Source organism: Zea mays, chromosome 2, assembly GCF_902167145.1.
Source record: "Zea mays cultivar B73 chromosome 2, Zm-B73-REFERENCE-NAM-5.0, whole genome shotgun sequence".
Taxonomy (NCBI): Eukaryota; Viridiplantae; Streptophyta; class Magnoliopsida; order Poales; family Poaceae; genus Zea; species Zea mays.
This window is the reverse complement of record NC_050097.1, coordinates 201,827,504-201,854,529: the sequence shown is the minus strand read 5'-3', so window position 1 is coordinate 201,854,529 and position 27,026 is coordinate 201,827,504. Positions and strand designations below refer to the sequence as shown.

Sequence of the window (27,026 nt, the reverse complement as noted above, 5' to 3'; positions counted from 1 at the left end):
ATTTTGACATCCAACTCAATAATGCTGTCAGGTGACTTCTTCATAACTACTTCTCTCCAAGGCCATAGGAGTGGGAAGCTGTCTTCCCAACTACCAAATAATTGCTTTAGAGCTTTCTCTTTGCTATGCCAAACTATATCATAACCAATTGTGCATCCAAATGTATCTTGCAAAGTTGTTTACAGCTCCTTAGCACCCATGTGTGGTTTCTTCATTAATAGTGGAAGAGCACGCGTCGCTACCCAACCACCTGTTGATGTGGTGGTCTTTCTTTTACCTCTCGAAGTACATGTGTGCTCATTGTTCAAGACAATAACCTAAAAAACATAAGATATATTAACACTATTGGTTCGTACCAGTAAATACGTACATGAGCCAAACTTCTAAAACTGTACCTGAATAGTGGGTGATCCTTTCATCTCTGGCCTCGCATGAATGCTCCAAGCACAATTAGGGCCTCTACAATACCCTCTGAATCAAGTCTTGTTTGTAGCCTCAATGCCAAGCTCAAATTCTTTGTTTATGACATACCACCTAACTGCAAGTCTAAACTGCTCCATTGTTGCATAGAAGCTACTAGGCTCCACAACAGGATTGTTCATGTCATATACAATTCTTCCATCATCTAACACTGAATCAGAACATGGCATGGTTGCTGATTCACCACCTTCTAAATCTCTCCTATTACTTCATACAACATTACGAGTTAATTTTTCTTCCCTTTGATCAAATACCATCTCATCCTTAGTATGCAAACCAAGTTGGATATACAATGCTCGTTCACTAGCAACATCCTGTCTACCTTCCTCGGTCCACCTATCTTCAACTTCAATTGAATCCCAATCAACAAATTGACTTGTATTACAATTTTCTTACCCAACAAACTCATAATTAGTAGTTACTTAGAACAAACTAAGTAGCATCACAAAAAATAATACTCACCTCAGCAGACAGCAACACATGTGACAATATCATCCTGCTCGATACAAGCCAAACTCTAATCCTGCTCTATCGGAGACACATACATTGCCACTGCTTCCACGACATCCTCGATCCCTAATGTAGTTTTGCATATTACAAAAAACATTACAAAAATCAACATACATAATATTGAGCCATTGCAACATAAACAAAAATGTTATGCTGCTATGTGTGAGGGCCGACCATTTTAAGCATACTGTGGGAAGCATCCATGAGCTCGCCAAGGCAACTAGATCTACAGTCGAGGGGAGCAACATCGATGTGGAATAGGAAGATCACGGTGACCGTTAGTGAGCTGTGGTAGTGAGGAGCATCAACAACATGACATCAACCTGATGGCGACGAAGAAGAAGAAAGACCGATAATGAGGAAGAAGAAGAATGTCGACGAGGAGGAAGAAGAATGGCGGTGGTGGGGTTGGGGGGGGAGACAACGGTCACCTGGTCCAAGCACGGGTGCATCTGGTGCACGGGCAAACGGAGCTCGAGGATGGAGCAAACGGAAGAATGGAGCGAGGGGCACAAAGGGAAGAGCATAACACCTAATGACGATTAGTAGCATCAGATGCCAAATGTTTAAAGAGCGTGTCATTATAATACCAAGTTACCAACATAGCAATTGACGTCTTTGGGATGCCAATATTTTGAAGCCCGATATAACGAGTGTAAATTGCAAAAATCTCAACGGGCCCCTTCTAGCCCCTTTCTGCACGCAAGCAAGGTTCTTGCCCAATAAAAAAGGCGCGAAAGAGCCGGGTACTTAACTGTCCTTTCTAACCAATTAAACTCACATTAATTTGTTTTATGTGGATAGATGTTGTAAATATATATATGTAGTGATAATTTTATAATTAGAAAAATATAATCGTTATCGGGCCAAGATGACATGGACCAATTTTATATCATGTTGGACCGGGCCACAACACTATTAAATTGATTGTGGACCACGTCACTATTAAATGTGATATGCCTTCTAGACCGGGGACGTGACACTATTAGATCGTGTTTACCGGCCCGGATCACGACACTATTAATGGGACGTGCCTATTGGGCCGAGCAACAACACTATTAAATGAGTTGTGCCTCAGGCGGGGCCACAAGGCGAAGCCTATTTGACCATCTATAGTTTAGTACCTTCTCTCACACTCCTTGATCTCACGAGCATGAAAAAAAAACAAGATAAAAACTTTATCTTGTCTCGCCTTACACCACATACCTCGTTGTCCAGAGTCTTTAGGGTAAAATACTTGGTGCACCATGAGGTGCAGTCGAATCTATGTGATCCGACCCTAGGGAAGCGCCACCGCATGTTCAAATTCGCATGAGGCGCATCGCCTTATCCACCACGCCGATAGAATCGACACCGCTGCCCATCTAACTTTGCAATGGTTTGGCTCGATCTATAATCTATGGGTTTAGATTGTTTTTAAATAAATATCCCATTAATTAAGATCTACCTATATGATATTAAAGACAAACTAACTACTTATTAACTAGAAAGCTGTAACACTAACATTACAATCATATTGGATGAGTGGCAGTATGAACAGTTCTCGTGCCTAATATGGCTAAATCGTTCGGTACTCTATTACATGAACAATCTTCCACTGTGATAGCTGCTAGCCTGCTACCTTACATTCATCTCTTTATTCTGGCCCAAGACTATAAATGTGAAAAACCAAACTATCCAACTTAATCCAGGGAGAATGAACTCAAGTACTGCGGTCAACAAGAGACCGATTTCTTTCTGCAATTGAGTGTTCTTGTGCGTTTTTTTTTGGGTAAGGTAATCTGTGTTCTTGAATTTTGTTTGATCCACAACTTCTCAATAGATAAACCTCGGTACTCAGGGAGGCAGATCAAATTCCTTGTGCTACTGCAGTAATGTCTGAACGAGCGTCCTGCGCTTGGGGACTAGGACGAGCGGAATCCGCCGCGGCGTCGTCAGCCCCGGCGCCTCGCCCATGTCGAGGTCCTCCAGGCGCATGCCGGCGGGGAGCTCCCATTCGAAGTGGTGCAGGAGGCTGACGAGCGCGAGCTCCAAGACTGGCAGCGCGAAGTTGATGCCGGGGCAGATCCTCCGGCCGGCGCCGAACGGGATGAACTGGTAGTCGGTCCCTCTGAAGTCCACCGAGGGACTGCCGCCCACGAACCGCTCTGGGCGGAACTCGTCCGGTGCGTCCCACACAGCAGGGTCCCGCCCGATGGCCCACACGTTGACGAAGAGCGCCGTCTTGGCCGGAATCTCGTAGCCCTGCACAACCGCGGGCGTTGTTGATTCGTGCGGGACGAGGAGCGGCGCTGGTGGGTGGAGCCGAAGCACCTCTTTGAACACTGCCCTCAGGTACTCCATTTTGTTCAGGTCCGGTTCAGCGATGGTCGTCTGATCGGCGCTGACGACTCGCGCTATCTCGCCTTGGAGCTTGCTCATCACCCGCGGGTTGGCAATGAGTTCGGCCATGGTCCATTCCAGCGTTTGGGATGATGTTTCAGTTGCAGCAGCTATCATGTCCTGCAGACTCAAGAATCGAGTACGGATGAGATGAACAATATTGGATTATCGGCAGTAAACATTTCTTGATGAGATACTGGAAGAGCGTTTCTGCGAAGATAACCTCGATGGTAGCTTTGATGCGATCGTCTGTGAGCTCGAGCCCATCTGCGCCTTCTTCCCGCAGCCGGAGCAAGACATCCAAGAAGTCCTCAGCCTCCTCCCCTGCGTCGCCACACCCCTTTTCCTTGTGTGCGGCCACTATATCGGACAGGAACTTGTCCCACGCCTCGGCCATGTCTTCGATCTTCTTATCGAGGCCCGTCGCCCATCTCACAAACCTCGCCGGTGCGTCCGGCAGCACGTCTTCGGGTTGGAAGCCCGCCATCAGCGCTGCGGAGTTCCCCATCAGCTGTTTCAGCTTCTCTGCTGTTGCCCCAGCGGCACCGGTGGCCGCGCGGGTGACCACCGCGTTGGTGTAGCCGTACAGGAGCTCCCTCATCTCCACGGCCTCCCCAGCCTCCGCGGTGCGGCGTGTCCGTGCGACGAGCGCGGCTACCTCGGCAACCCGTACGGGCGCGAAAGATTCCACGCGCCGCGGAGAGAGGAGGTGGACCACCGCGATCTTCTTGCCCCGGCGCCAGTTCTCGCCGTAAGGCGCGAACGACACGTTGCTGCACCCATACATCAGCTTATCCCCTCCCACGCTGCGTGGGCGGGAGGCGAAGGCGAGGTCGTGGTTCTTGAACAGATCCGCGGCCACGGCCGCAGTGGACACGACCAAGGTCGGCCTACGCCCGAGTTGCAGGAAGAGGAGACCGCCGCCGCCGCCATAGCGAAGCTGCAGCTCTAGCAAGGATCGGTGCGCGAGGCGGCCGATGAGGTGAAGGTGGCCGATCAGTGGTAGCGACGGCGGAGACGGCGGGAGCTTGCTGCTCCTGCGGTTGTTGATAACGTAGAGGAAGACAATAAGCGCGCCGGCGGCGAGCAGGTAAAGAGGCATTGTTTGTTTTCTGCTCTCGTGAGTGGTGACCAGTCTATTGCTGCGGGGAAAAGACTGGATTTTGTTCGGCTTTGGGCTAGAGATGAAAAACGGTCAGTAAATAAAAAAACTATTTATGTTTATATATTTTTATTGAAAATAAAACAAAAACAGTAACTCTAGAGACAAAAAATGGTATCAGTATTTTGAAAATATCGAAAAGGGAGGTTTGGTACGGAAAATATAACTATAACAATCGAAATCTAAAATTCAATCGATATTTATCAACATAAAGTTATCTCAATATAACAAAGTTGACAAAGATCATAAGTTCAGTATTCACAATATAACAAATTCATAATTCATACTATTTTTTCAAGTTCACAATATTACAAATTAATGAATATCATAAGTTCATAGACTTGAAGTTCAAAAGTTAGCAAGTTCATAATATAACAAGCTCCCAATTCACCATAGTAGGATCAATGCGAGTACGAAATGGATAAAGTACGATTATATTTTTAAAATTTATAGGTTATATATCTTTACAATATAAAATCTATTGTACAACACAAGTGCACCTACGTCTTTTACCCAAGCAGAGTAGCAGACCATGGCTCGAATCCCTTCCACCTCTTATTTTAACGATTTTTACAAACACGGCAGGCGATCCACCCTATTGGGCTTCATGGGCCTATTTTGTTTTCGGTAAATTCAAAGAATTTTTTATGGTAAATTTTGATGATGAAAAGAGCGCCACATGTTCTCTAACTTGAACTCAATTTTATTAAGCTTGTTGTGGAAGCTCTTCATGACGAGAGAGGATGAGGATCCTAAGTCCCTGGTGGTAATTGAGGCAAGTGCCAATGTCAGTCTTGGAGGTGAAAACCCGTAAAGTGTTCTTCTCTCATATGAAGCCCTAGACTCCTCTCGTATGTAGTTAGGATTTTGTCTCTTTTGGTTGTTGCGCCATCATCGTAGTCTCTCCATCTATTGCATCTGGAGAGGAGGGAGACGATTGCTCCTAACTTCCACAATGGTCGTCTTCCATCAAAGTCAAGCAGTGCTATGTCTCGGCGCATTCATCATCATCTACTTTGAGCTCTTCCTCAGTCACTTATTAATGACTTTGTACCATTAGCAGCAACAACATCTTCACCACCAAGGTATATAATATAGTCACGAAAGCTTAAAGGACAGTACAGATCTAAGCTCTCATTTAACGTTGTCAATATTTTTTATTAAGATATCAAGAAGCATGAAAGTTTTCCCTATCCTCCTTGGAACGCATCACAAGGATGCCTATGCAAGAGCCTAACTCTCATTCGGTGAACTCTATGGATGGTCTCAAGCTTTTCCCATGTGCAAGTTGGTCTCTAGAACAGCCTTTTCCAAACCACTCCCTAGCGTATTCACAATCAAGTTTTGGCCGAAACTGCATGAGACTAGTTCCCTCTAGTACAATATAGCAGCCACACCACAAATGCAATTGGCATGATATCACAAGAGTACAAGCCACTCCGAGCACAACCATAGTGCGTGCAAGCACCAAGTGGCAAGTGGTTTACAAACAACAATAAAAATTGCGCCTAAACCTAGAGCGAGCAGTATAAGCGGTGGTTTAACTAACTTAAGCACTTTACAAAGCATTCACACTAATTTTCTTGAGCACTTGGGTGTCCAAAGCTACTATAAATGAGCCTCAACTCACTATATATGTTCCTCGTCTCCCACACCACTCAAATAGCCTGTTGGGTTCCTATTTATAGCCCCCATGGAGATATATATGATGTGTTTGGTTCTACTTTATAAAAAATATTTGCTACTAAAATTCTTAAATCTCAACTAAATAGGTACAACAACAGAATATGTTCCTAAAAATCTACATATTCCTCTAGTTGAATTCAGCATCACCTCCTACCCTAGATTTTTTAGATTCCTATCAACCATGTTACTAAACTATCATGCTCTTATAGGATCCATATTTGATAGTTGTTTCAACCAAGCATATTTTAGCTTTCGCGCAACCATCAACTCGCAACAACTTTCTCACAGCTCACAACTATAATCATATTTTTTAGGAATATACAGTTGAACCAAATAGACCCATAGTCGTTACACCCTCAACAACCTTCTCTATGCACCATTTGATTGTCTAACATTTGGTCATTAGCCAATGCATCAGAGTCTGATGACTCTTAACAACTAATGTGTTAGCACTAGTCATTGCTAATCGATGGGTCATTCATTTATAGTGCATAGTCTAATTGTAATACCCAATTTGTAAATATTGAGAAAAGAGTTGATCTCCTTATACATTTTGTCTCTATTTATTATAACATGTGAATAGCTATATTTAAGAGTGAATAATTAGACAAATGACACCTAAATAATTTATGCATCATGCTGGAGTTTATGTGTTTGTGCATCTATAGATAATAATAATAATAGTAATAAAAATACAATAATGTCTAAACAAGGATTTAAGACCTAATGTGCAAATTAGAAATTGGAAATAACATAGAAAAGGAAACCTTATGAAATGTAAAGAAAATAAATACATAAATAAATGAAACCTTTTCAAACTTGTATCTTTAATTTATACACTTGACTTGAGTACAAAATTCACAACAATATTTGAGTTCAAATTGATGTTCAAATTTCAAAGAAAGGAAATCAGAAAAAGAAAAAGAAAAGGAAAAAGGAAAAATATAAAATAGCGCATTGGACCAATCTTGTCGTGGTCGGCCCACTCTCCTCTCAGCGTGGCCCATGTGCTCATGGTGGCGTCGACATACTGGGCCCACTGGTCGGTCTCTCTACGGCCGCTATGCTGGTGCCGCGTTCGTGGACCTGGTGACACACTGGCAACTGGGCCTGCGCGTCAGCCACTCATGTGCACGCTCCCAGTGAAAGGGAAATGTACCATTAGGGCAATTTCTATTATGTTTTGGTGATTAAGTGCCCAACACATTTAATTGAGTTCCTATGTGCTAAATGAAGAGAGAAGTGCAAATCAAAGAGAAGGTATATTTCTAGACTTAGTACAGTTGTTTTTGAATACTAATGAAGTTATCTAAGTGTTAGAAATAGAGAAAAGAAGAAAAGAAAAGGATTGCAAAAGACTGGATGTGTACAGCCAAAGATCAGCTCGGCCTGGCACACCGGACAATGTCCGGTGTGTCCGGTGCACCAGGCTAATCCGCGTGAATAGGCTGCTCTCGGGACTCGACGACGGCGTATGACTATAATTCACTGGACTGTCCGGTGGTGCACCGGACTGTCCGGTGAGTCGTCCGCGGCGAACTCGTCGCTCTCAGGAAGAGGATCAGCGGTGTACGGCTAAAATTCACCGAACTGTCTAGTGGCGCACCGGACTGTCCAATGAGCCAACGGTCGTCTGTGCCAACGGTCGGCCGCGCAATCTTCGCGCAACGCGTGGCAGCTCCAACGGTCGGCAGGGGGCACTGGACAGTCCGGTGCGCCAACTGACCCGGAGCTGCAATGGTCGTCTGTGCCAGAAAAGGAAGGAGACCAGCACCGGACCGTCTACAGTGACTGTCCGGTGGCGCACTGGACTGTCCGGTGCGCCACTAGACAGAAGGTAAGGATAGCCTTCCTTGTTGATCTCCAACGGCTCCTAGCTGTCATGGGGCTATAAAAGGGACCCTTAGGCGCATGGAGGAGCTACACAAGCATTCACTAAGCATCCTAAGGCATCCAGATTTCGTTCCCGCGCATTCGTTTCATTGTGTTTGAGATTTGAGCTCTATTCGAGTCAAGGACTCCTTGTGTTGTCATTTGAGCTCAAGTCTTCTCGTGTGCGTGGGTGTGCTGCGATTTGCGTCTTGTGTGTGTTGCTCATTCCAACCTTACTCCATGCTTTCTTTGTGATCATCATTGTAAGGGCGAGAGGCTCCAACTTGTGGAGATTCCTCGCAAACGGGAAAATGATATAAGGAAGAAAAGCCGTGGTATTCACGTTGATCATTGGATCACTTGAAAGGGGTTGAGTGCAACCCTCGTCCATTGGGACGCCACAACGTGGAAGTAGACAAGTGTTACTTGGCCGAACCACGGGATAAAATCGTGTGTCTCTTGTGATTGCTCTCTCCTTGATTGTTTGTGTTCTCAAGAGCTCGTTTCAAGCTACTTAGCCGTTCTAACTTTCATAACTAAGTTTTGTGGCTCTTAGTGTTGAATTTTATAGGATTACCTATTCACCCCCCTCTAGGTGCTCTCAATTGGTATCAGAGCCGTTCTCATCACGTAAGGGACTAATCGCCCGAAGAGATGGATCCTAAGGGAAAGGGGATGGTGGTCAACAACAAGGAGAAGGAGTCCATCTTCAATGAGCCGAGAGATGACAAGCCCGTTGACTCTGGCTCGAGTCACAAGAAGAAGGACAGGAAGAAGAGGCGCATCAAGAAGATCGTCTACTACGACAGCGGTGAATCTTCTTCTTCACCAAGAGGCGACGACGATGATGACTCGTCTAAAAAGAAACCGGTTAATCAAAACTTTTCATTTGATTATTCTCGTATTCCATTCAATTCTAATGCTCATTTACTATCAATTCCACTTGGGAAACCTCCGCACTTTGATGGAGAAGACTACTCATTTTGGAGTCACAAAATGCGTAGTCACTTATTTTCTCTCCATCCTAGTATTTGGGAGATAGTTGAAAATGGAATGCATTTCGATAGTACGGATAATCCTATGTTTATTAATGAGCAAATTCACAAGAATGCACAAGCTACCACTGTTTTGCTAGCATCGTTGTGCAGGGATGAGTACAACAAGGTGAGCGGCTTGGACAATGCCAAGAAAATTAGGGATACCCTCAAGATATCACATGAGGGAAACGACGCCACCATGATCACCAAGATGGAGTTGGTGGAAGGCGAGCTAGGGAGATTTGCGATGATCAGGGGAGAGGAGCCAACACAAACCTACAACAGGCTCAAGACCCTGGTCAACAAAATTAGAAGCTATGGAAGCACAAGATGGATGGACCACGACGTCGTTTGACTTATGCTAAGGTCATTCACGGTAATTGACCCCCATCTTGTAAACCTCATTCGTGAAAATCCCAGGTACACCAAAATGACGCCCGAGGAGATACTCGGAAAATTCGTGAGCAGGTGTATGATGGTAAAGGAAGCGTGATACGTGGATGATGCTCTTAATGGCCCTCTACCCGTCCATGAGCCTCAACCCGTTGCTCTCAAAGCAACAAGCAGCAGGGAGGCGCTACCAAGCAAGGTGGCACAAGTTGAGGCTGCCTAGCTAAACGAAGATGAGATGGCCCTAATCATCAAGCGCTTCAAGACCACACTAAAAGGACGCAAAGAGTACCCCAACAAGAACAAAGCAAGGGGAAAGCGCTCCTGTTTCAAATGTGGTAAGGCTGGTCATTTTATAGCACAATGCCCCGATAATAATAATGACCAGGAATAAGAAAAGCATGGGAAGAGGGAGAAGAAGAAGGCTTACAAGAAGGCGAAGGGCGTGGCGCACCTTGGCAAAGAATGGGATTCGGACTGCTCTTCATCCAACTCCGAAGATGAAGGACTTGCAGCCTCAGCCTTCAACAAATCTTCGCTCTTCCCCAACGAATGCCACACTTGCCTCATGGCTAAGGAGAAGAAGGTGAGTGTTCGAGATTCCCCTAAGTACTCTACTTCTAGTGATGAGGATTCCTCCGATGATGAAGTAGATTACTCTAGTCTATTTAAAGGATTAGATAGAGCTAAAGTAGAAAAGATTAATGAACTAATTGATGCTTTAAATGAAAAGGATAGACTTTTAGAAAAGCAAGAGGATATTTTGTATGAAGAGCATGATAAATTTATTAGCGTTCAAAAATCTCTTGCTCTAGAAATTAAGAGAAATGAAATGTTATCCTCTGAATTGTCTGTGTGCCATGAATCAATCTCTAGTTTAAAGATTTTGAATGATGATTTAAATGCTAAGCTAGAGGAAGCTAATACTACTAGATCTTGTGTAGAACATGTAGTTATTTGCAATAGATGCAAGAATTTTGATATTGATGCTTGTGATGATCATCTTGCGTCCATTTCTAAATTAAATGATGAGGTGGCAAGTCTTAATGCTCAACTTAAGACTTGCAAGATTGATTTTGATAAATTAAAGTTTGCTAGGGATGCCTACACAATTGGTAGACACCCCTCAATTAAGGATGGGCTTGGTTTTCAAAAGGAAGCCAAGAACTTAACAAGCCAAAAGGCTCCCATTCTCGCCAAGGAGAAAGGGAAGGCCCCTATGGCTAGTAGTTTTCAAAAGAATCATGCCTTCATGTATAATAGAAAATTTGCTAGTAATTCCAATTATAATAGGAGTTATGATAATAATGCTTTTGATTCACATGCTATGTTTGCCTCTAGCTCTACTTTTGTGCATGGTAGAAGTAGGCCTAGAAGAAATCATGTTGTGCATCATGTGCCTAGGAGAGTGTGTAATAAACCTTCCACTATTTACCATGCTTGCAATACTTCATTTGCGCTTGTATGTAAGAATGAAAAAGTAGTTACTAGAAAGTTGGGATCCAAATGCAAGGGAGACAAGACTTGTATTTGGGTTCCAAAGGCTATTGTAACTAACCTTGTAGGACCCAACAAGAGTTGGGTACATAAAACCCAAGTGTAAATTGCCTTACATGTTTATGCATCCGGGGGCTCAAGCTGGATTATCGACAGTGGATGCACAAACCACATGACGGGGGAGAAGAAGATGTTCACCTCCTACGTCAAGAACAAGGATTCCTATGATACGATTATTTTTGGAGATGGGAACCAAGGCAAGGTCAAAGGCTTGGGCAAGATAGCCATTTCATCCGAGCATTCTATATCCAATGTGTTCTTAGTTGAATCGCTCGGGTACAACTTATTGTCTGTGAGTCAATTATGTAACATGGGTTATAATTGTCTATTTACCAATATTGATGTTTCTGTCTTTAGAAGGAGTGATAGTTCATTAGCATTTAAGGGTGTATTAGACGGCAAACTCTACTTAGTTGATTTTTTCGAAAGAGGAGGCTGATCTAGATGCATGCTTAATAGCTAAGACTAGCATAGGCTGGCTGTGGCATCGCTGTCTAGCACATGTTGGGATGAAGAACCTTCATAAGCTTCTAAAGGGAGAACATGTGTTAGGACTAACCAATGTATGTTTCGAAAAAGATAGACCTTGTGCAGCTTGTCAAGCAGGGAAACAGGTGGGAAGCACTCATCACAACAAGAATGTGATGACAACATCAAGACCACTGGAGCTTCTTCACATGGACCTCTTCGGACCCGTTGCTTACCTTAGCATCGGGGGAAGTAAGTATGGTCTTGTTATTGTAGATGATTTTTCCCGCTTCACTTGTGTGTTCTTTTTGCATGATAAATTAGAAACCCAAGGGACCCTAAAGCGCTTTCTAAGGAGGGCTCAAAACGAATTTGAGCTCAAGGTGAAAAAGATAAGAAGCGACAACGGGTCCGAATTCAAGAATCTGCAAGTGGAGGAGTATCTTGAGGAGGAAGGCATCAAGCACGAGTTCTCCGCTCCCTACACACCATAGCAAAACGGTGTGGTAGAGAGGAAGAATAGGACGCTCATCGACATGGCAAGGACGATGCTTGGAGAGTTCAAGACACCCGAGCGGTTTTGGTCGGAAGCTGTGAACACAGCCTGCCATGCCATAAACCGGCTATATCTGCATCTCCTCCTCAAGAAGACCTCCTACGAACTTCTTACCGGTAATGAAAGTCGCCTAGAGGGAGGGGGGGTGAATAGGGCGAATCTGAAATTTACAAAGTTTAAGCACAACTACAAGCCGGGGTTAGCGTTAGAATTAAAATCGAGTCCGAGAGAGAGGGCGAAAACAAATCACAAGTAAATAAAGAGTGTGACACGGTGATTTGTTTTACCGAGGTTTGGTTCTTGCAAACCTACTCCCCGTTGAGGTGGTCACAAAGACCGGGTCTCTTTCAACCCTTTCCCTCTCTCAAATGGTCACTTAGACCGAGTGAGCTTCTCTTCTCAATCAAATGGGACACTAAGTCCCCGCAAGGACCACCACACAATTGGTGTCTCTTGCCTCGGTTACAATTGAGTTGATCACAAGAAAGAATGAGAAAGAAAAAGCAATCCAAGCGCAAGAGCTCAAATGAACACAAGTCACTCTCTCGCTAGTCACTATTTGATTGGAATGATCTTTGGACTTGGGAGAGGATTTGATCTCTTTGGTGTGTCTTATATTGAATGCTATAGCTCTTGTAAGGTGTAGGAAGTCTGAAAACTTGGATGATAATGAATGTGGGGTGGTTGGGGTATTTATAGCCCCAACCACCAAACTAGCCGTTTGGTGGAGGCTGCTGTCGCATGGCGCACTGGACAGTCCGGTGCGCCACCGGACAGTCCGGTGCGCCAGCCACGTCACCCGACCGTTAGGGTTCGACCGTTGGAGCTTCTGTCTTCTGGGCCACCGGACAGTTCGGTGGTGCACCGGACAGTCACTGTGCACTGTCCGGTGCGCCTTCTAGCGCTGATCTGACTCTAGTGCGCACTGTAGCGCATTGAATGCGTTTTGCAGACGACCGTTGGCGCGAAGTAGCCGTTGCTCCGCTGGCACACCGGACAGTCCGGTGGAGCACCAGACAGTCCGGTGAATTTTAGCGGAGCGGCTCCCAGAATTCCCGAAGGTGAGCAGTTCGGAGTTGAGTTCCCTGGTGCACCGGACACTGTCCGGTGGCGCATCGGACAGTCCGGTGCGCCAGACCAGGGCACACTTCGATTGTCTTTTGCTCTCTTTGTTTGAACCCTTTCTTGGTCTTTTTATTGGTTTGTGGTGAACCTTTGGCACCTGTAAAACTCATAATCTAGAGCAAACTAGTTAGTCCAATTATTTGTGTTGGACAATTCAACCACCAAAATCAATTAGGAAAAGGTGTAAGCCTATTTCCCTTTCAATCTCCCCCTTTTTGGTGATTGATGCCAACACAAACCAAAGCAAATATAAAAGTGCAGAATTGAACTAGTTTGCATAATGTAAGTGCAAAAGTTGCTTGGAATTGAAACCAATATACTTATCTCAATAGATGTGCATGGATGGTTTTTCTTCTTATTTAAGATTTTGGACCACATTTGCACCACGGGTTTTGTTTTGCAAATTCTTTTGTAAAATTCTTTTGAAAAACCTTTTGCAAACAGTCAAAGGTACATGAATAAGATCGAAGAAAGCATTTTCAAGATTTGAAATTTTCTCCCCCTATCTCAAATGCTTTTCCTTTGACTTAAACAAAACTTCCCCTAAATAAAATTCTCCTCTTAGTGTTCAAGAGGGTTTTGCAAGTTTTGAAGATACTATTTTCTTCCTCTTTTGAACACAATAAGATATTAATTTAAAAAACTTCATTTTTAAAATTTAGTGCGGTTCTTTTGTTTTGGGCTCATACTTTCTCCCCCTTTGGCATGAATCGCCAAAAACGGATACTTGAGTGAGATATAAGCCCTTGTTACTACTTTCTCCCGCTATGGTAAATAACATATGAGTGAAGATTATACCAAAGTTGGAGAGTTGTGCGCAGCTACGACGAAGGATGAATGATTCGATGGAGTGGAGTGGAAGCCTTATCTTCGCCGAAGACACCATTTCCCCTTTCAATCTATGACTTAGCATAAGGTGCACTTGAAAAACACATTAGTCATAGCACATGAAAGAGATGATCAAGGGTATAGATATGAGCTATGTGTGCAAAGTATCAATCAAAATTCCTAGAATCAAGAATATTTAGCTCATGCCTAAGTTTGGTAAATGTTTGCTCATCTAATGGCTTGGTAAAGATATCGGCTAATTGTTCTTTGGTGTTAACATATGCAATCTCGATATCCCCTTTTGTTGGTGATCCCTTAGAAAATGATACTGAATGGCTATGTGTTTAGTGCAGCTATGCTCAATGGGATTATCCGCCATGCGGATTGCACTTTTATTATCACATAGAAGAGGAACTTTGGTTAATTTGTAACCATAGTCCCTGAGGGTTTGCCTCATCCAAAGCAATTGCGCGCAACAATGGCCTGCGGCAATATACTCAGCTTTGGCGGTAGAAAGAGCGACAAAATTTTGCTTCTTTGAAGCCCAAGACACCAGAGATCTTCCCAAGAACTGGCAAGTCCCTGATGTGCTCTTTCTATTAATTTTACACCCTGCCCAATCAGCATCGGAATAACCAATTAAATGAAATGTGGATCCCCTGGGGTACCAAAGGCCAAACTTAGGAGTATAAACTAAATATCTCAAGATTCGTTTTATGGCCCTAAGGTGAACTTCCTTAGGATTAGCTTGGAATCTTGCACACATGCATACGGAAAGCATAATATCCGGTCGTGAAGCACATAAATAGAGTAAGGAACCTATTATCGACCGGTATACCTTTTGATCGACGGATTTACCTCCCGTGTCGAGGTCGAGATGCCCATTTGTTCCCATGGGTGTCTTGATGGGCTTGGCATCCTTCATCCCAAACTTTGTGAGAATGTCTTGAATGTACTTCGTTTGGCTAATAAAGGTGCCCTCTTGGAGTTGCTTGACTTGAAATCCTAAGAAATATTTCAACTCCCCCATCATAGACATCTCGAATTTTTGTGTCATGATCCTACTAAACTCTTCACATGTAGATTCGTTAGTAGACCCAAATATGATATCATCAACATAAATTTGGCATACAAACAAATCATTTGCAAGTGTTTTAGTAAAGAGAGTAGGATCGGCTTTTCAGACTTTGAAGCCATTTGCAATAAGAAAGTCTCTTAGGCATTCATACCATGCTCTTGGGGCTTGCTTGAGCCCATAAAGCGCCTTAGGGAGTCTATAAACATGGTTAGGATACTCACTATCTTCAAAGCTGGGAGGTTGCTCAACATAGACCTCTTCCTTGATTGGTCCATTGAGGAAGGCACTTTTCACGTCCATTTGATAAAGCTTAAAGCCAAGGTAAGTAGCATAGGCAAGTAGAATGCGAATTGACTCGAGCCTAGCTACGGGTGCATAGGTTTCACCGAAATCCAAACCTTCGACTTGTGAGTATCCCTTGGCCACAAGTCGGGCTTTGTTCCTTGTCACCACACCATGCTCATCTTGTTTGTTGCGGAAGACCCACTTGGTTCCTACAACATTTTGGTTAGGACGTGGAACTAAATGCCATACCTCATTCCTCGTGAAGTTGTTGAGCTCCTCTTGCATCGCCATCACCCAATCTGAATCTTGAAGTGCTTCCTCTACCCTGTGTGTCTCAATAGAGGAAACAAAAGAGTAATGTTCAGAAAAATGAGCAACACGAGATCGAGTAGTTACCCCCTTATGAATGTCGCCGAGGATGGTGTTCACAGGGTGATCTCGTTGGATTGCTTGGTGGACTCTTGGGTGTGGCGGCCTTGGAACTTGCTCATCTTCCTTGTCTTGATCATGGGCATCTCCCCCTTGATCATTGCCCTCCTCTTGAGGTGGCTCATCCTCTTGATCTTCTTCTTCATCATCTTGAGCCTCATCCTCATCTTGATGCTTGCATGGAGGAAGATGGTTGATCTTGTGCTTGATGGGCTCTTCGGATTCCTTAGGACACACATCCCCAATGGACATGTTCCTTAGCACGACGCACGGAGCCTCTTCATCATCTAATTCATCAAGATCAACTTGCTCTACTTGAGAGCCGTTAGTCTCATCAAACACAATGTCACAATAAACTTCAACTAGTCCAGTGGACTTGTTAAAGACTCTATATGCCCTTGTGTTTGAATCATATCCTAGTAAAAAGCCTTCTACAGCCTTAGGAGCAAATTTTGATTTTCTACCTCTTTTAACAAGAATAAAACATTTGCTACCAAAGACTCTAAAATATGAAACATTGGGCTTTTTACCGGTGAGGAGTTCGTATGATGTCTTCTTAAGGATTCGGTGTAGATACAACCGGTTGATGGCGTAGCAAGCGGTGTTGACCGCCTCGGCCCAAAACCGATCCGAAGTCTTATACTCATCAAGCATGGTTCTTGCCATGTCCAATAGAGTTCTATTCTTCCTCTCCACTACACCATTTTGTTGTGGTGTGTAGGGAGAAGAGAACTCATGCTTGATGCCCTCCTCCTCAAGAAAGCCTTCTATTTGTGAGTTCTTGAACTCCGTCCCGTTGTCGCTTCTTATTTTCTTGATCTTTAAGCCAAACTCATTTTGAGCCCGTCTCAAGAATCCTTTCAAACTCTCTTGGGTTTGAGATTTATCCTGTAAGAAGAATACCCAAGTGAAGCGAGAATAATCATCCACAATAACAAGACAGTACTTACTCCCGCCGATGCTTATGTAAGCTATCGGGCCGAATAAATCCATATGGAGGAGCTCCAAAGGGCTATCAGTCGTCGTGATGTTCTTCTGTGGATGATGAACACCAGCTTGCTTCCCTGCTTGGCATGCGCTACAGATCCTGTCTTTCTCAAAATGCACATTTGTTAGTCCTAAAATGTGCTCTCCCTTTAGAAGCTTGTGAAGATTCTTCATCCCAACATGAGCTAGTCGGCGATGCCAGAGCCAACCCATGTTAGTCTTAGCGATTAAGCAAGTATCGAGTTCAGCTCTATTAAAATCAACTAAGTATAGCTGACCCTCTAATACTCCCTTAAAAGCTATTGAATCATCACTTCTTCTAAAGACAGTAACACCTGTATCCGTAAAAAGACAGTTGTAGCCCATTTTACATAACTGAGAAATGGAAAGCAAGTTGTAATCTAAAGAATCTACAAGAAAAAACATTGGAAATGGAATGGTCAGGTGATATAGCAATTTTACCCAATCCTTTGACCAAACCTTGATTTCCATCCCCGAATGTGATAGCTCGTTGGGGATCTTGGTTTTTCTCATAGGAGGAGAACATCTTTTTCTCCCCAGTCATATGGTTTGTGCACCCGCTGTCAATGATCCAACTTGAGCCCCCGGATGCAGAAACCTACAAAACAAATTTAGTTCTTGATTTTAGGTACCCAAACGGTTTTGGGTCCTTTGACATTAGATACAAGAACTTTGGGTACCCAAACACAAGTTTTTGATCCCTTGTGTTTGCCCCCAACATACTTGGCAACTACCTTTCCTGATTTGTTGGTTAGCACATAAGAAGCACAAAGTTCTAAATGAAACATTATGATCATTTGATGCTTTAGGAGTTTTCTTCTTAGGCAATTTAGCATGAGTTGATTGCCTAGAACTAGATGCCTCACTCTTATACATAAAAGCATGATTAGGGCCAGAGTGAGACTTCCTAGAGTGAATTCTCCTAATTTTGTGTTCGGGATAACCGGCAGGGTATAAAATGTAACCCTCGTTATCCTGAACCATGGGAGCCTTGCCCTTAACAAAATTTGACAATCTTTTAGGTGGGGCATTAAGCTTGACATTGTCTCCCTGTTGGAAGCCAATGCCATCCTTAATACCTGGGCGTCTCCCACTATAGAGCATGCTTCTAGCAAATTTAAATTTCTCATTTTCTAAGTCATGCTCATTAATTTTGGCACTAAGTTGAGCTATGTGATCATTTTGTTGTTTAATTAAAGCTAAGTGATCATGAATAGCATCAACATTAATATCTCTACATCTAGTGCAAATAGTAACATGCTCAACAGAAGATGTAGAGGGTTTGCAAGTATTAAATTCAACAATCTTAGCATGCAATATATCATTCTCATCTCTAAGATTGGAAATAGAAGCATTGCAAACATCTAGTTCCATAGCCTTAGCAATCAATTTTTCATTCTCATTCTTAAGGCTAGCAAGAGAGGTATTCAATTGATCAATCTTAGCAATTAAATTGGCGTTATCATTTCTAAGACTGACAATTGAATCATCACAAACATCAAGCTTCCCAACCTTAGCAATTAAATTGGCATTCTCATTTCTAAGGTTGGAAATAATATCATGGCAAGTGCTTAGCTCACTAGTTATTTTTTCACATTTTTCAACTTCTAGAGCATAAACATTTTTCACCTTAACATGCTTCTTGTTTTCTTTAATTAGGAAGTCCTCTTGGCTATCCAAGAGTTCATCCTTATCATGAATAGCACTAATTAATTCATTTAATTTTTCTTTTTGTTGCATGTTTAAGTTGGCAAAAGAGTAAACAAGTCATCCTCATTATCACTAGAATTAGCCTCATCGCTAGATGTTGCATATTTAGTTGAGGATTTTGATTTTACCTTCTTCCTTTTGCCGTCCTTTGCCATGAGGCACTTGTGGCCGACGTTGGGGAAGAGGAGCCCTTTGTTGACGGTGACGTTGGCGGCGTCCTCGTCGGAGGAGGAGTCGGTGGAGCTCTCGTCGGAGTCCCACTCCCGGCAAACATGGGCATCGCCGCCCTTCTTCTTGTGGTACCTCTTCTTTTCTCTCCTCTTTCCCTTCTTGTCGTCGCCCCTGTCACTATCACTAGATAATGGACATTTTGCAATAAAATGACCGGACTTACCACACTTGTAGCGCACTTTCTTGGAACGGGGCTTGTACTCTTTCCGCTTCCTTTGTTTGAGGATTTGATGGAAGCTCTTGATGATGAGCGCCATCTCCTCATTGTCGAGCTTGGAGGCGTCGATGGGGATTCTACTTGGAGTAGAATCTTCTTTCTTCTCCTCCGTTGCTTTGAATGCAACGGGTTGTGCTTCGGGTACGGAGGAGGATGTGCCTTGCTCGATGATCTTTTTGGAGCCTTTGATCATTAGTTCAAAGCTCACAAATTTTCCTATTACTTCCTCGGGAGACATTATTTTGTATCTAGGATCACCACGAATTAATTGAACTTGAGTAGGATTAAGAAAAACTAGTGATCTTAGAATAACCTTGACCATTTCATGGTCATCCCACTTTGTGCTCCCGAGGTTGCGCACTTGGTTCACCAAGGTCTTGAGCCGGTTGTACATCGCTTATGGCTCCTCCCCTTGGTGAAGCATGAATCGACCGAGCTCCCCCTCGATCGTCTCCCTCTTGGTGATCTTGGTCACCTCATCTCCTTCGTGCGCCATTTTGAGGACGTTCCAAATCTCCTTGACGCTCTTCAATCCTTGCACCTTGTTATACTCCTCTTGACTTAGAGAGGCGAGGAGTTTTGTGGTGGCTTGTGAGTTGAAGTGCCAGATTTGGGCAACTTCGTCCGAATCATAGTCTTCATCCCCTACGGATGGTATCTGTACACCAAACTCAACAACGTTCCAAATACTAGTGTGGAGTGAGGTTAGATGATGCCTCATTTTGTCACTCCACATGTTATAATCTTCACCGTCAAAAATCGGTGGCTTGCCTAATGGAACAGAAAGTAATGGAGTACGTTTAGAAATGCGAGGGTAGTGTAGGGGAATCTTACTAAACTTCTTGTGCTCATGGCGCTTAGAAGTTACGGACGGCGCGTCGGAGTCGGAGGTGGATGGCGATGAAGAGTCGGTCTCGTAGTAGACCACCTTCCTCATCTTCTTTTTCTTTTCGCCACTCCGATGCGACTTGTGAGAAGAGGATTCCTTCTCCTTCCTTTTGTTGCGGGACTCTCCCGATGGAGCCTTCCCGTGGCTTGTAGCGGGCTTGTCGCCGGTCACCATCTCCTTCTTGGCGTGATCTCCCGACATCACTTCGAGCGGTTAGGCTCTAATGAAGCACCGGGTTCTGATACCAATTGAAAGTCGCCTAGAGGGGGGGTGAATAGGGCGAATCTGAAATTTACAAAGTTTAAGCACAACTACAAGCCGGGGTTAGCGTTAGAATTAAAATCGAGTCCGAGAGAGAGGGCGAAAACAAATCACAAGTAAATAAAGATTGTGACACGGTGATTTGTTTTACCGAGGTTTGGTTCTTGCAAACCTACTCCCCGTTGAGGTGGTCACAAAGACTGGGTCTCTTTCAACCCTTTCCCTCTCTCAAACGGTCACTTAGACCGAGTGAGCTTCTCTTCTCAGTCAAACGGGACACTAAGTCCCCGCAAGGACCACCACACAATTGGTGTCTCTTGCCTCGGTTACAATTGAGTTGAACACAAGAAAGAATGAGAAAGAAAAAGCAATCCAAGCGCAAGAGCTCAAATGAACACAAGTCACTCTCTCACTAGTCACTATTTGATTGGAATGATCTTTGGACTTGGGAGAGGATTTGATCTCTTTGGTGTGTCTTGTATTGAATGCTATAGCTCTTGTAAGGTGTAGGAAGTCTGAAAACTTGGATAATAATGAATGTGGGGTGGTTGGGGTATTTATAGCCCCAACCACCAAACTAGCCGTTTGGTGGAGGCTGCTGTCGCATGGCGCACTGGACAGTCCGGTGCGCCACCGGACACTGTCCGGTGCGCCAGCCACGTCACCCGACCATTAGGGTTCGATCGTTGGAGCTTGTCTTCTGGGCCACCGGACAGTCCGGTGGTGCATCGGATAGTCACTATGCACTGTTCGGTGCGCCTTCTGGCGCTGCTCTGACTCTGGCGCGCACTGTAGCGCATTGAATGCGTTTTGCAGACGACCGTTGGCGCGAAGTAGCCATTGCTCCGCTGGCACACCGGACAATCCGGTGGAGCACCGGACAGTCCGGTGAATTTTAGCGGAGCGGCTCCCAGAATTCCCGAAGGTGAGCAGTTCGGAGTTGAGTTCCCTGGTGCACCGGACACAGTCCGGTGCGCCAGACCAGGGCACACTTCGGTTGTCTTTTGCTCTCTTGGTTTGAACCCTTTCTTGGTCTTTTTATTGGTTTGTGGTGAACCTTTGGCACCTGTAAAACTCATAATCTAGAGCAAACTAGTTAGTCCAATTATTTGTGTTGGACAATTCAACCACCAAAATCAATTAGGAAAAGGTGTAAGCCTATTTCCCTTTCAGGTAACAAACCCAACGTTTCTTATTTTCGTGTATTTGGGAGCAAATGCTACATTTTGGTGAAGAAAGGTAGACATTATAAATTTGCTCCCAAAGTTGTAGAAGGGGTTTTACTAGGGTATGACTCAAATACAAAGGCGTATAGGGTCTTCAACAAATCCTTGGGTTTGGTTAAAGTTTCTAGCGACGTTGTATTTGATGGGACTAATGGCTCTCCAAGAGAGAAAGTTGATCTTGATGACGTAGATGAAGATGATGTTCCGACGGCCGCAATACGCACGATGGCGATTGGAGATGTGCGACCACAGGAACAACAGGAGCAAGATCAGCCTTCTTCCTCAACAATGGTGCATCCCCCAACTCAAGATGATGGACAGGGTCCTCAAGAAGAAGTGCGTGATCAAGGGGGAGCACAAGAAGAACAAGTCTTGGAGGAAGAAGCACCACTGGCCCCTCCAACTCAAGTCCGAGCGACGATCCAAAGAAATCACCCCGTCGATCAGATTCTGGGTGACATAAGAAAGGGAGTAACAACTCGCTCATGTTTAGCTAATTTTTGTGAGCATTGCTCGTTTGTCTCGTCTATTGAGCCTTTCAGGGTAGAAGAGGCCTTGCAAGATCTAGACTGGGTGTTGGCCATGCTGGAAGAGCTCAACAACTTCAAGAGGAACGAAGTTTGGAGCCTGGTGCCACGTCCCAAGCAAAATGTTGTGGGAACCATGTGGTGTTTCGCAACAAGCAAGACGGGCACGGGGTGGTGACAAGAAACAAGGCTCGACTTGTGGCAAAAGGTTATGCCCAAGTCGTAGGTTTGGATTTCGAGGAGACTTTTGCTCCTGTGGCTAGACTAGAGTCTATTCGAATATTATTAGCCTATGCCGCTCACCACTCTTTCAGGTTGTTTCAAATGGATGTGAAGAGCGCTTTCCACAATGGTCCAATCAAGGAGGAGGTGTATGTGGAACAATGTGACGGAACCTCCCAAGTCATTAGGCCCACCTATAGTTGTCCTTGTCCAACAGACATCAGACAACCCTGTAGATGTTCCTGAATCACTTGACAAGTTCGATATCTTTTCTTACCTTTCCAGGAACGTTTCACCCATCTTGCAGACATTACAGAACATCGGAGATATCGAAAAGCGGAAGTGATTACGTAAACTTACATTTATTTAAAAAGTGAGATCAAGTTGCTTATTACAGACCAGAGTTATCGAGTGCTGAGTAGTATTATTACATAACCATGGGAGGCAAAACTCCTCCCGAAAAGTCTTTACATAAAAGTTTCTTATGGAGGACCATGTCCTCCCGCATCTTCACTCTTGTTTTTCCTCATGTGGAACCACCTTGGTACAGAAGCAACAGAAATCTGCTGCTTCCTCACCTAAAAACAACGAGGGAATAAACCCTGAGTATGGAATTACTCAGCAAGTCTTACCCTACTAAAGAAAAGACTCTCAAGGGTATGCTGGTTATAAGGGAGTCAAGGTAAGGTATCTCAAGATCAAAGACTCTGTTGTTGCATAAATGCTTACTAAAAGTGGATCCTTAAAAATCCAGTTTTATTGTCAAGTTAGGTAAACTTACCTACATCTAGAGTTCTTTCTAACCTAGTTCAAACACTTATCCTGAACTAGCCAAGTTCTTAATTCTTCCTTCATCTTCACTGGATTGCTACGTGTAAGTCAGTGACCAAGTCTTCATAACCGCGAAGGTACGGCAATCCGAATCGATTATACTCAGCTGAGGATCTCCAATCACATGACATATGTAGCACTTAACCCTTGCATATGTCAACCCGCCATCGGGGTTCTTAAGACCAGATCAGGTTCACGCAAACCGAGAGCACAGATACACCACCGTCTAGCCTCTTGCCATGGAGGGTACACGCTACTCTCGCCACCGCTCCACGCCCATTTCGTGTTATCTTATTCTGGCCTTAGTCTGCCCAAGGCAAGGCTTACCCATGACGAGGCATGTGACCAGTTAAAGGGTCCTCGGTCATCAGGCCTACATCGAGACGGTCCTTAATCGACTCAGACGGAGACACTACACCGAGACTCTCTTCTCGTGCAAGTCATCCGCCCGGTCTCAGCTTAATCATTTAAACCCAAAAAACTTGGTACCTGACAGAGGTACATCTTTTCCGATGTTGAATCCATCACGGCCGTGATGGATTCACCATCAAGTTTTATTTTCAAAAACCTCCCTCCCACTTTGCCAATCATCTTTTGTAAAACAAAACCTTTTATTTTTGCTAAAGCAATACTAAGCATAGTAAAACCTTTTATAAAAACAGGGTTTCAAGGAAGGTAATCAAGATCAAGGAAGATAATGCAGGAATTGTCTAGCAACCAACTCCTACTACTTAATGCAACAAGCAAGTGAGAAAGATTTTAAAAACATCAAGGAAGGTGGCAAATGCACCGGGGTTTGCCTTCGTTAGTAGGTGAGTCAGGCTCAGGCCCGCAGATGTCAAAGTAGAGACAAGTCCCTGCCTGAGAGTCCGAAGGTGGTGGTGCCTTCTCTTCAGTTACTTCAATTTCTTCTTCATTTTCTAAACATAACCACATATATGTATATAAGAATGAATGTCATGTAATGCTCATGAGAGTGCAAAGATAATAAGAACTTATTATCTAAGGTCTTGAATACAATTTTCCTTCACGGAACTCCAAGAACTTAGGGTTTCCGGAGTCAGTAAAGGAGTTCATAGAGCAGGGGTGGGGGGGGGGTTTGGGTTCTAGTTATCAAACAAGGTCCAAATCAACCCAAACCCTACCCAATGCTTCTAAATAATGTGTAGGGCTCATAAAAAAATTTGGACATTTTTGGAATTATCATATGTTTTCTAAAAAGCTAGAACTAATGCTTTAAACTACTTTAAATGCCTTAAAATTCTTTATTTAACCTAAAAATCATGAAACTATTTTTATTAAATACTATGGAAAATAAGAAGTCTAGGAAAATTTGTTTGACATTTTTAGGATTTTCTCCAATTTTCTACAAGTTATTTGGTTCTCGAGTAAAAAGAAAAAGAAAAGGTAGCAACAGTAGTGGGCTGATTTCAGCCCAGCCGGCCCAGATCCGTGCAGAAGCGCGCCCGCGCGTGCGCCCGCTCTGGTGGCTTTGCGAAAAGGACCTTGGGGTTTTGATTAACTAGAAACAAGTTTCTTTACTGTTCTTCTGTGTCACTGACAGTTTGCAGTATAGTCCCTGGATTTCTATTTCTCTACACCGACTGGCCCTCGACGGCGCTCAGCACGGAGAGCTCAACTCCGACGAGGTAGACCGGCCGGAGGGGGCCAAGACCGGCGCCTAGCTTCAGACTAAACCAAATCTAGGACTTAGAGAGTATTTCCCGCAACCTAATTGCACAAATGGTGACCTATTCAAGCCTGCCCACGAGAACCGCGAAGGCCATGAGCATTTGATCGCGTTCCCGTTGATTGATGGTCTCTCAGCTCGAATTGGTTACTCGGTAAGCATCACAGAGCTATGCAAGTGCTCAAACGAGGAAGAGAGAGGGATGAACTGACCGGAAAGGGGGCTGGCCACGGGGAGGTTTGTTTCACAGTGTTCTTCGACTGATTTGGGGGAAATCCCAAATTCGAGCTCTCGGTTGCAAGACTGGAGGCAATACTGGCTGATGTAGTGCGTGATGATATTGCGAAGCTAATAGTGGGCTTAATTTATAGGTTCAGCGAGCAGTGACCGTGAATTTGGGCACTGACGCGCGGCGGCCGGAGGTGAAGACAAACGCGAGTGCGGTGAATACGTGTGCAATGTCGTGGCAGTAATTCCGATGGTCGACGGGAAGCTAGAGGGAGTCACGGCGATGCGATGGCAAGGTTGGGACACGCGGAGCAAGGCCGGAGAACGGCGGTTCACCGGTGAGCTTATCGGCTCAAGCCGCAGGGTAGAGGGGAAGTGAGGGGGGATCACCGAAGTGGAGTCCAGCTCACCGGCGGCGAAGATTCCCTCCCCGCGACGTTATCCGTTAGTCTCCAGCATGAATCCGGGCGGCGGCAGCATGAATCCTTGCGTAGGGAGGTCACCGGCGACGAGCGAGCAATGCTGGCAGTCTGATCTTTATCAGGCTACTGTACCATTGAAGTGGGATTCAGTTGGCCTGACAGTCAAACTTGGAGCCAATTTTTCTCTCGATTTCCAATGACCACTCATGCCAAGCTCTGCAGCAAAGTTGTAGATCAATATGCCATCTACAACATTGCCATATGGTGTTGCCACAAAAAGCCATTAGATCATACTCGAAATTGGGCTTGAAGTTGATGTCAGTTCACTGTTAGCCTGATTTCAGACTTTTAGCAGTCTGACAACCCACTTTGGAGCATGATTATCTTCAATTTATTCTTAACAACTGAGCTTACATCCTTAAGCAATGTTGTTCACCTTTGTTTAGTCTACAAGTTTGATGTGGTAACCTAGGACAAAAACCCTGTAGTTTGAAAGCTACAAAGCTCAAAAGTTGAGCTCTTAACACTAAAATTCAGACTTAGGATTAAATCTCAATTAGGGACCTTTTTGCAAATGAATCCAAAACTTAGGGTTTGGCTTGTAAATTCACATATGGGTGACCCAAATGACTTAAGATACTTATTTAACTTGGTTTTTGCACTTTAGCCCAAAAGTGGACTAATTTTGCACATAAGCCCCTAGGGTTTGGTTTTAGGGTTTTCTAGGGTTCCAATTAGGGTTTTTGGTATCTCAGGGGTATAAATGTGATTCAAATTTATTCTTGGGACCATTTTATGACCCTTTCCTTTAAGCTTTTAGGTTTTCTCAATTTGGGGTTATGTTTTACTCCTTTAATCCCCTTTTAGGGCTAAGTTCCCTATCCAGGGTTCTATCTGCAAAATACAACTTGTTTGAAATTTTTACCTAGTAAATGCACTCTAGGTGTGTCAAACATATGCAATGCCTATGTTTATGATGTCATGCTCAAGTTTTAGTTATAGTAACACCAGGGGTGTTACAAACAACCCCCTAGCTTTGAGGATGACAGGTACCCCGACCATGTGTGTAAGCTCTCTAAGGCGCTCTATGGACTTAAGCAAGCCCCAAGAGCATGGTATGAATGCCTTAGAGATTTCTTAATTACTAATGCTTTCAAGGTTGGGAAAGCCGATCCCACTCTTTTCACTTGTGATGGTGACCTTTTTGTGTGCCAAATTTATGTCGATGACATAATATTTGGTTCTACTAATCAAAAGTCTTGTGAGGAGTTTAGCAGGGTGATGACTCAAAAGTTTGAGATGTCGATGATGGGTGAGTTGACCTACTTCCTTGGGTTCCAAGTGAAGCAACTCAAGGATGGCATCTTCCTCTCCCAAACGAAGTACACTCAAGACCTTCTCAAGAGGTTTGGGATGAAGGACGCAAAGCTCGCAAAGACACCGATGGGAACCGACGGGCATGTCGACCACAACAAAGGAGGTAAGTCTGTTGATCAAAAGGCATACCGGTCTATGATAGGTTCCTTGCTTTATTTATGTGCTAGTAGACCGGACATTATGCTTAGTGTATGCATGTGTGCTAGATTTCAATCCGACCCCAAGGAATGTCACCTTGTGGCCATTAAGCGAATTCTTAGGTATTTAGTTGCTATGCCTTGCTTCGGGATCTGGTATCCAAAGGGGTCTACCTTTGACTTGATTAGATATTCAGACTCCGAT

At 44.2% G+C, this 27,026-nt stretch overlaps 1 protein-coding gene across 1 annotated transcript; it reads right to left on the bottom strand.

The window, feature by feature from the left end:
• Window positions 1–2,509: 2,509 nt before the first annotated feature.
• On the bottom strand, window positions 2,510–4,493 carry LOC100382204 (putative cytochrome P450 superfamily protein). Its single transcript, NM_001174963.1, has 2 exons — window positions 3,596–4,493; window positions 2,510–3,492 (listed from the first exon to the last, which is right to left on the bottom strand). The coding sequence occupies exons 1-2, from the start codon at window positions 4,472–4,474 to the stop codon at window positions 2,854–2,856; spliced, it is 1,518 nt and encodes a 505-aa protein (NP_001168434.1). The 5' UTR covers window positions 4,475–4,493; the 3' UTR covers window positions 2,510–2,853.
• Window positions 4,494–27,026: the final 22,533 nt, after the last annotated feature.

Bases quoted from the DNA above. Each gene is read 5' to 3' on its own strand.
- LOC100382204 (NM_001174963.1), bottom strand. From the start codon at position 4,474: ATGCCTCTTTACCTGCTCGCCGCCGGCGCGCTTATTGTCTTCCTCTAC. The intron at 3,493-3,595 runs GTTATCTTCGCA...TTGAGTCTGCAG, and splicing joins GCATCAAAGCTACCATCGAG to GACATGATAGCTGCTGCAAC.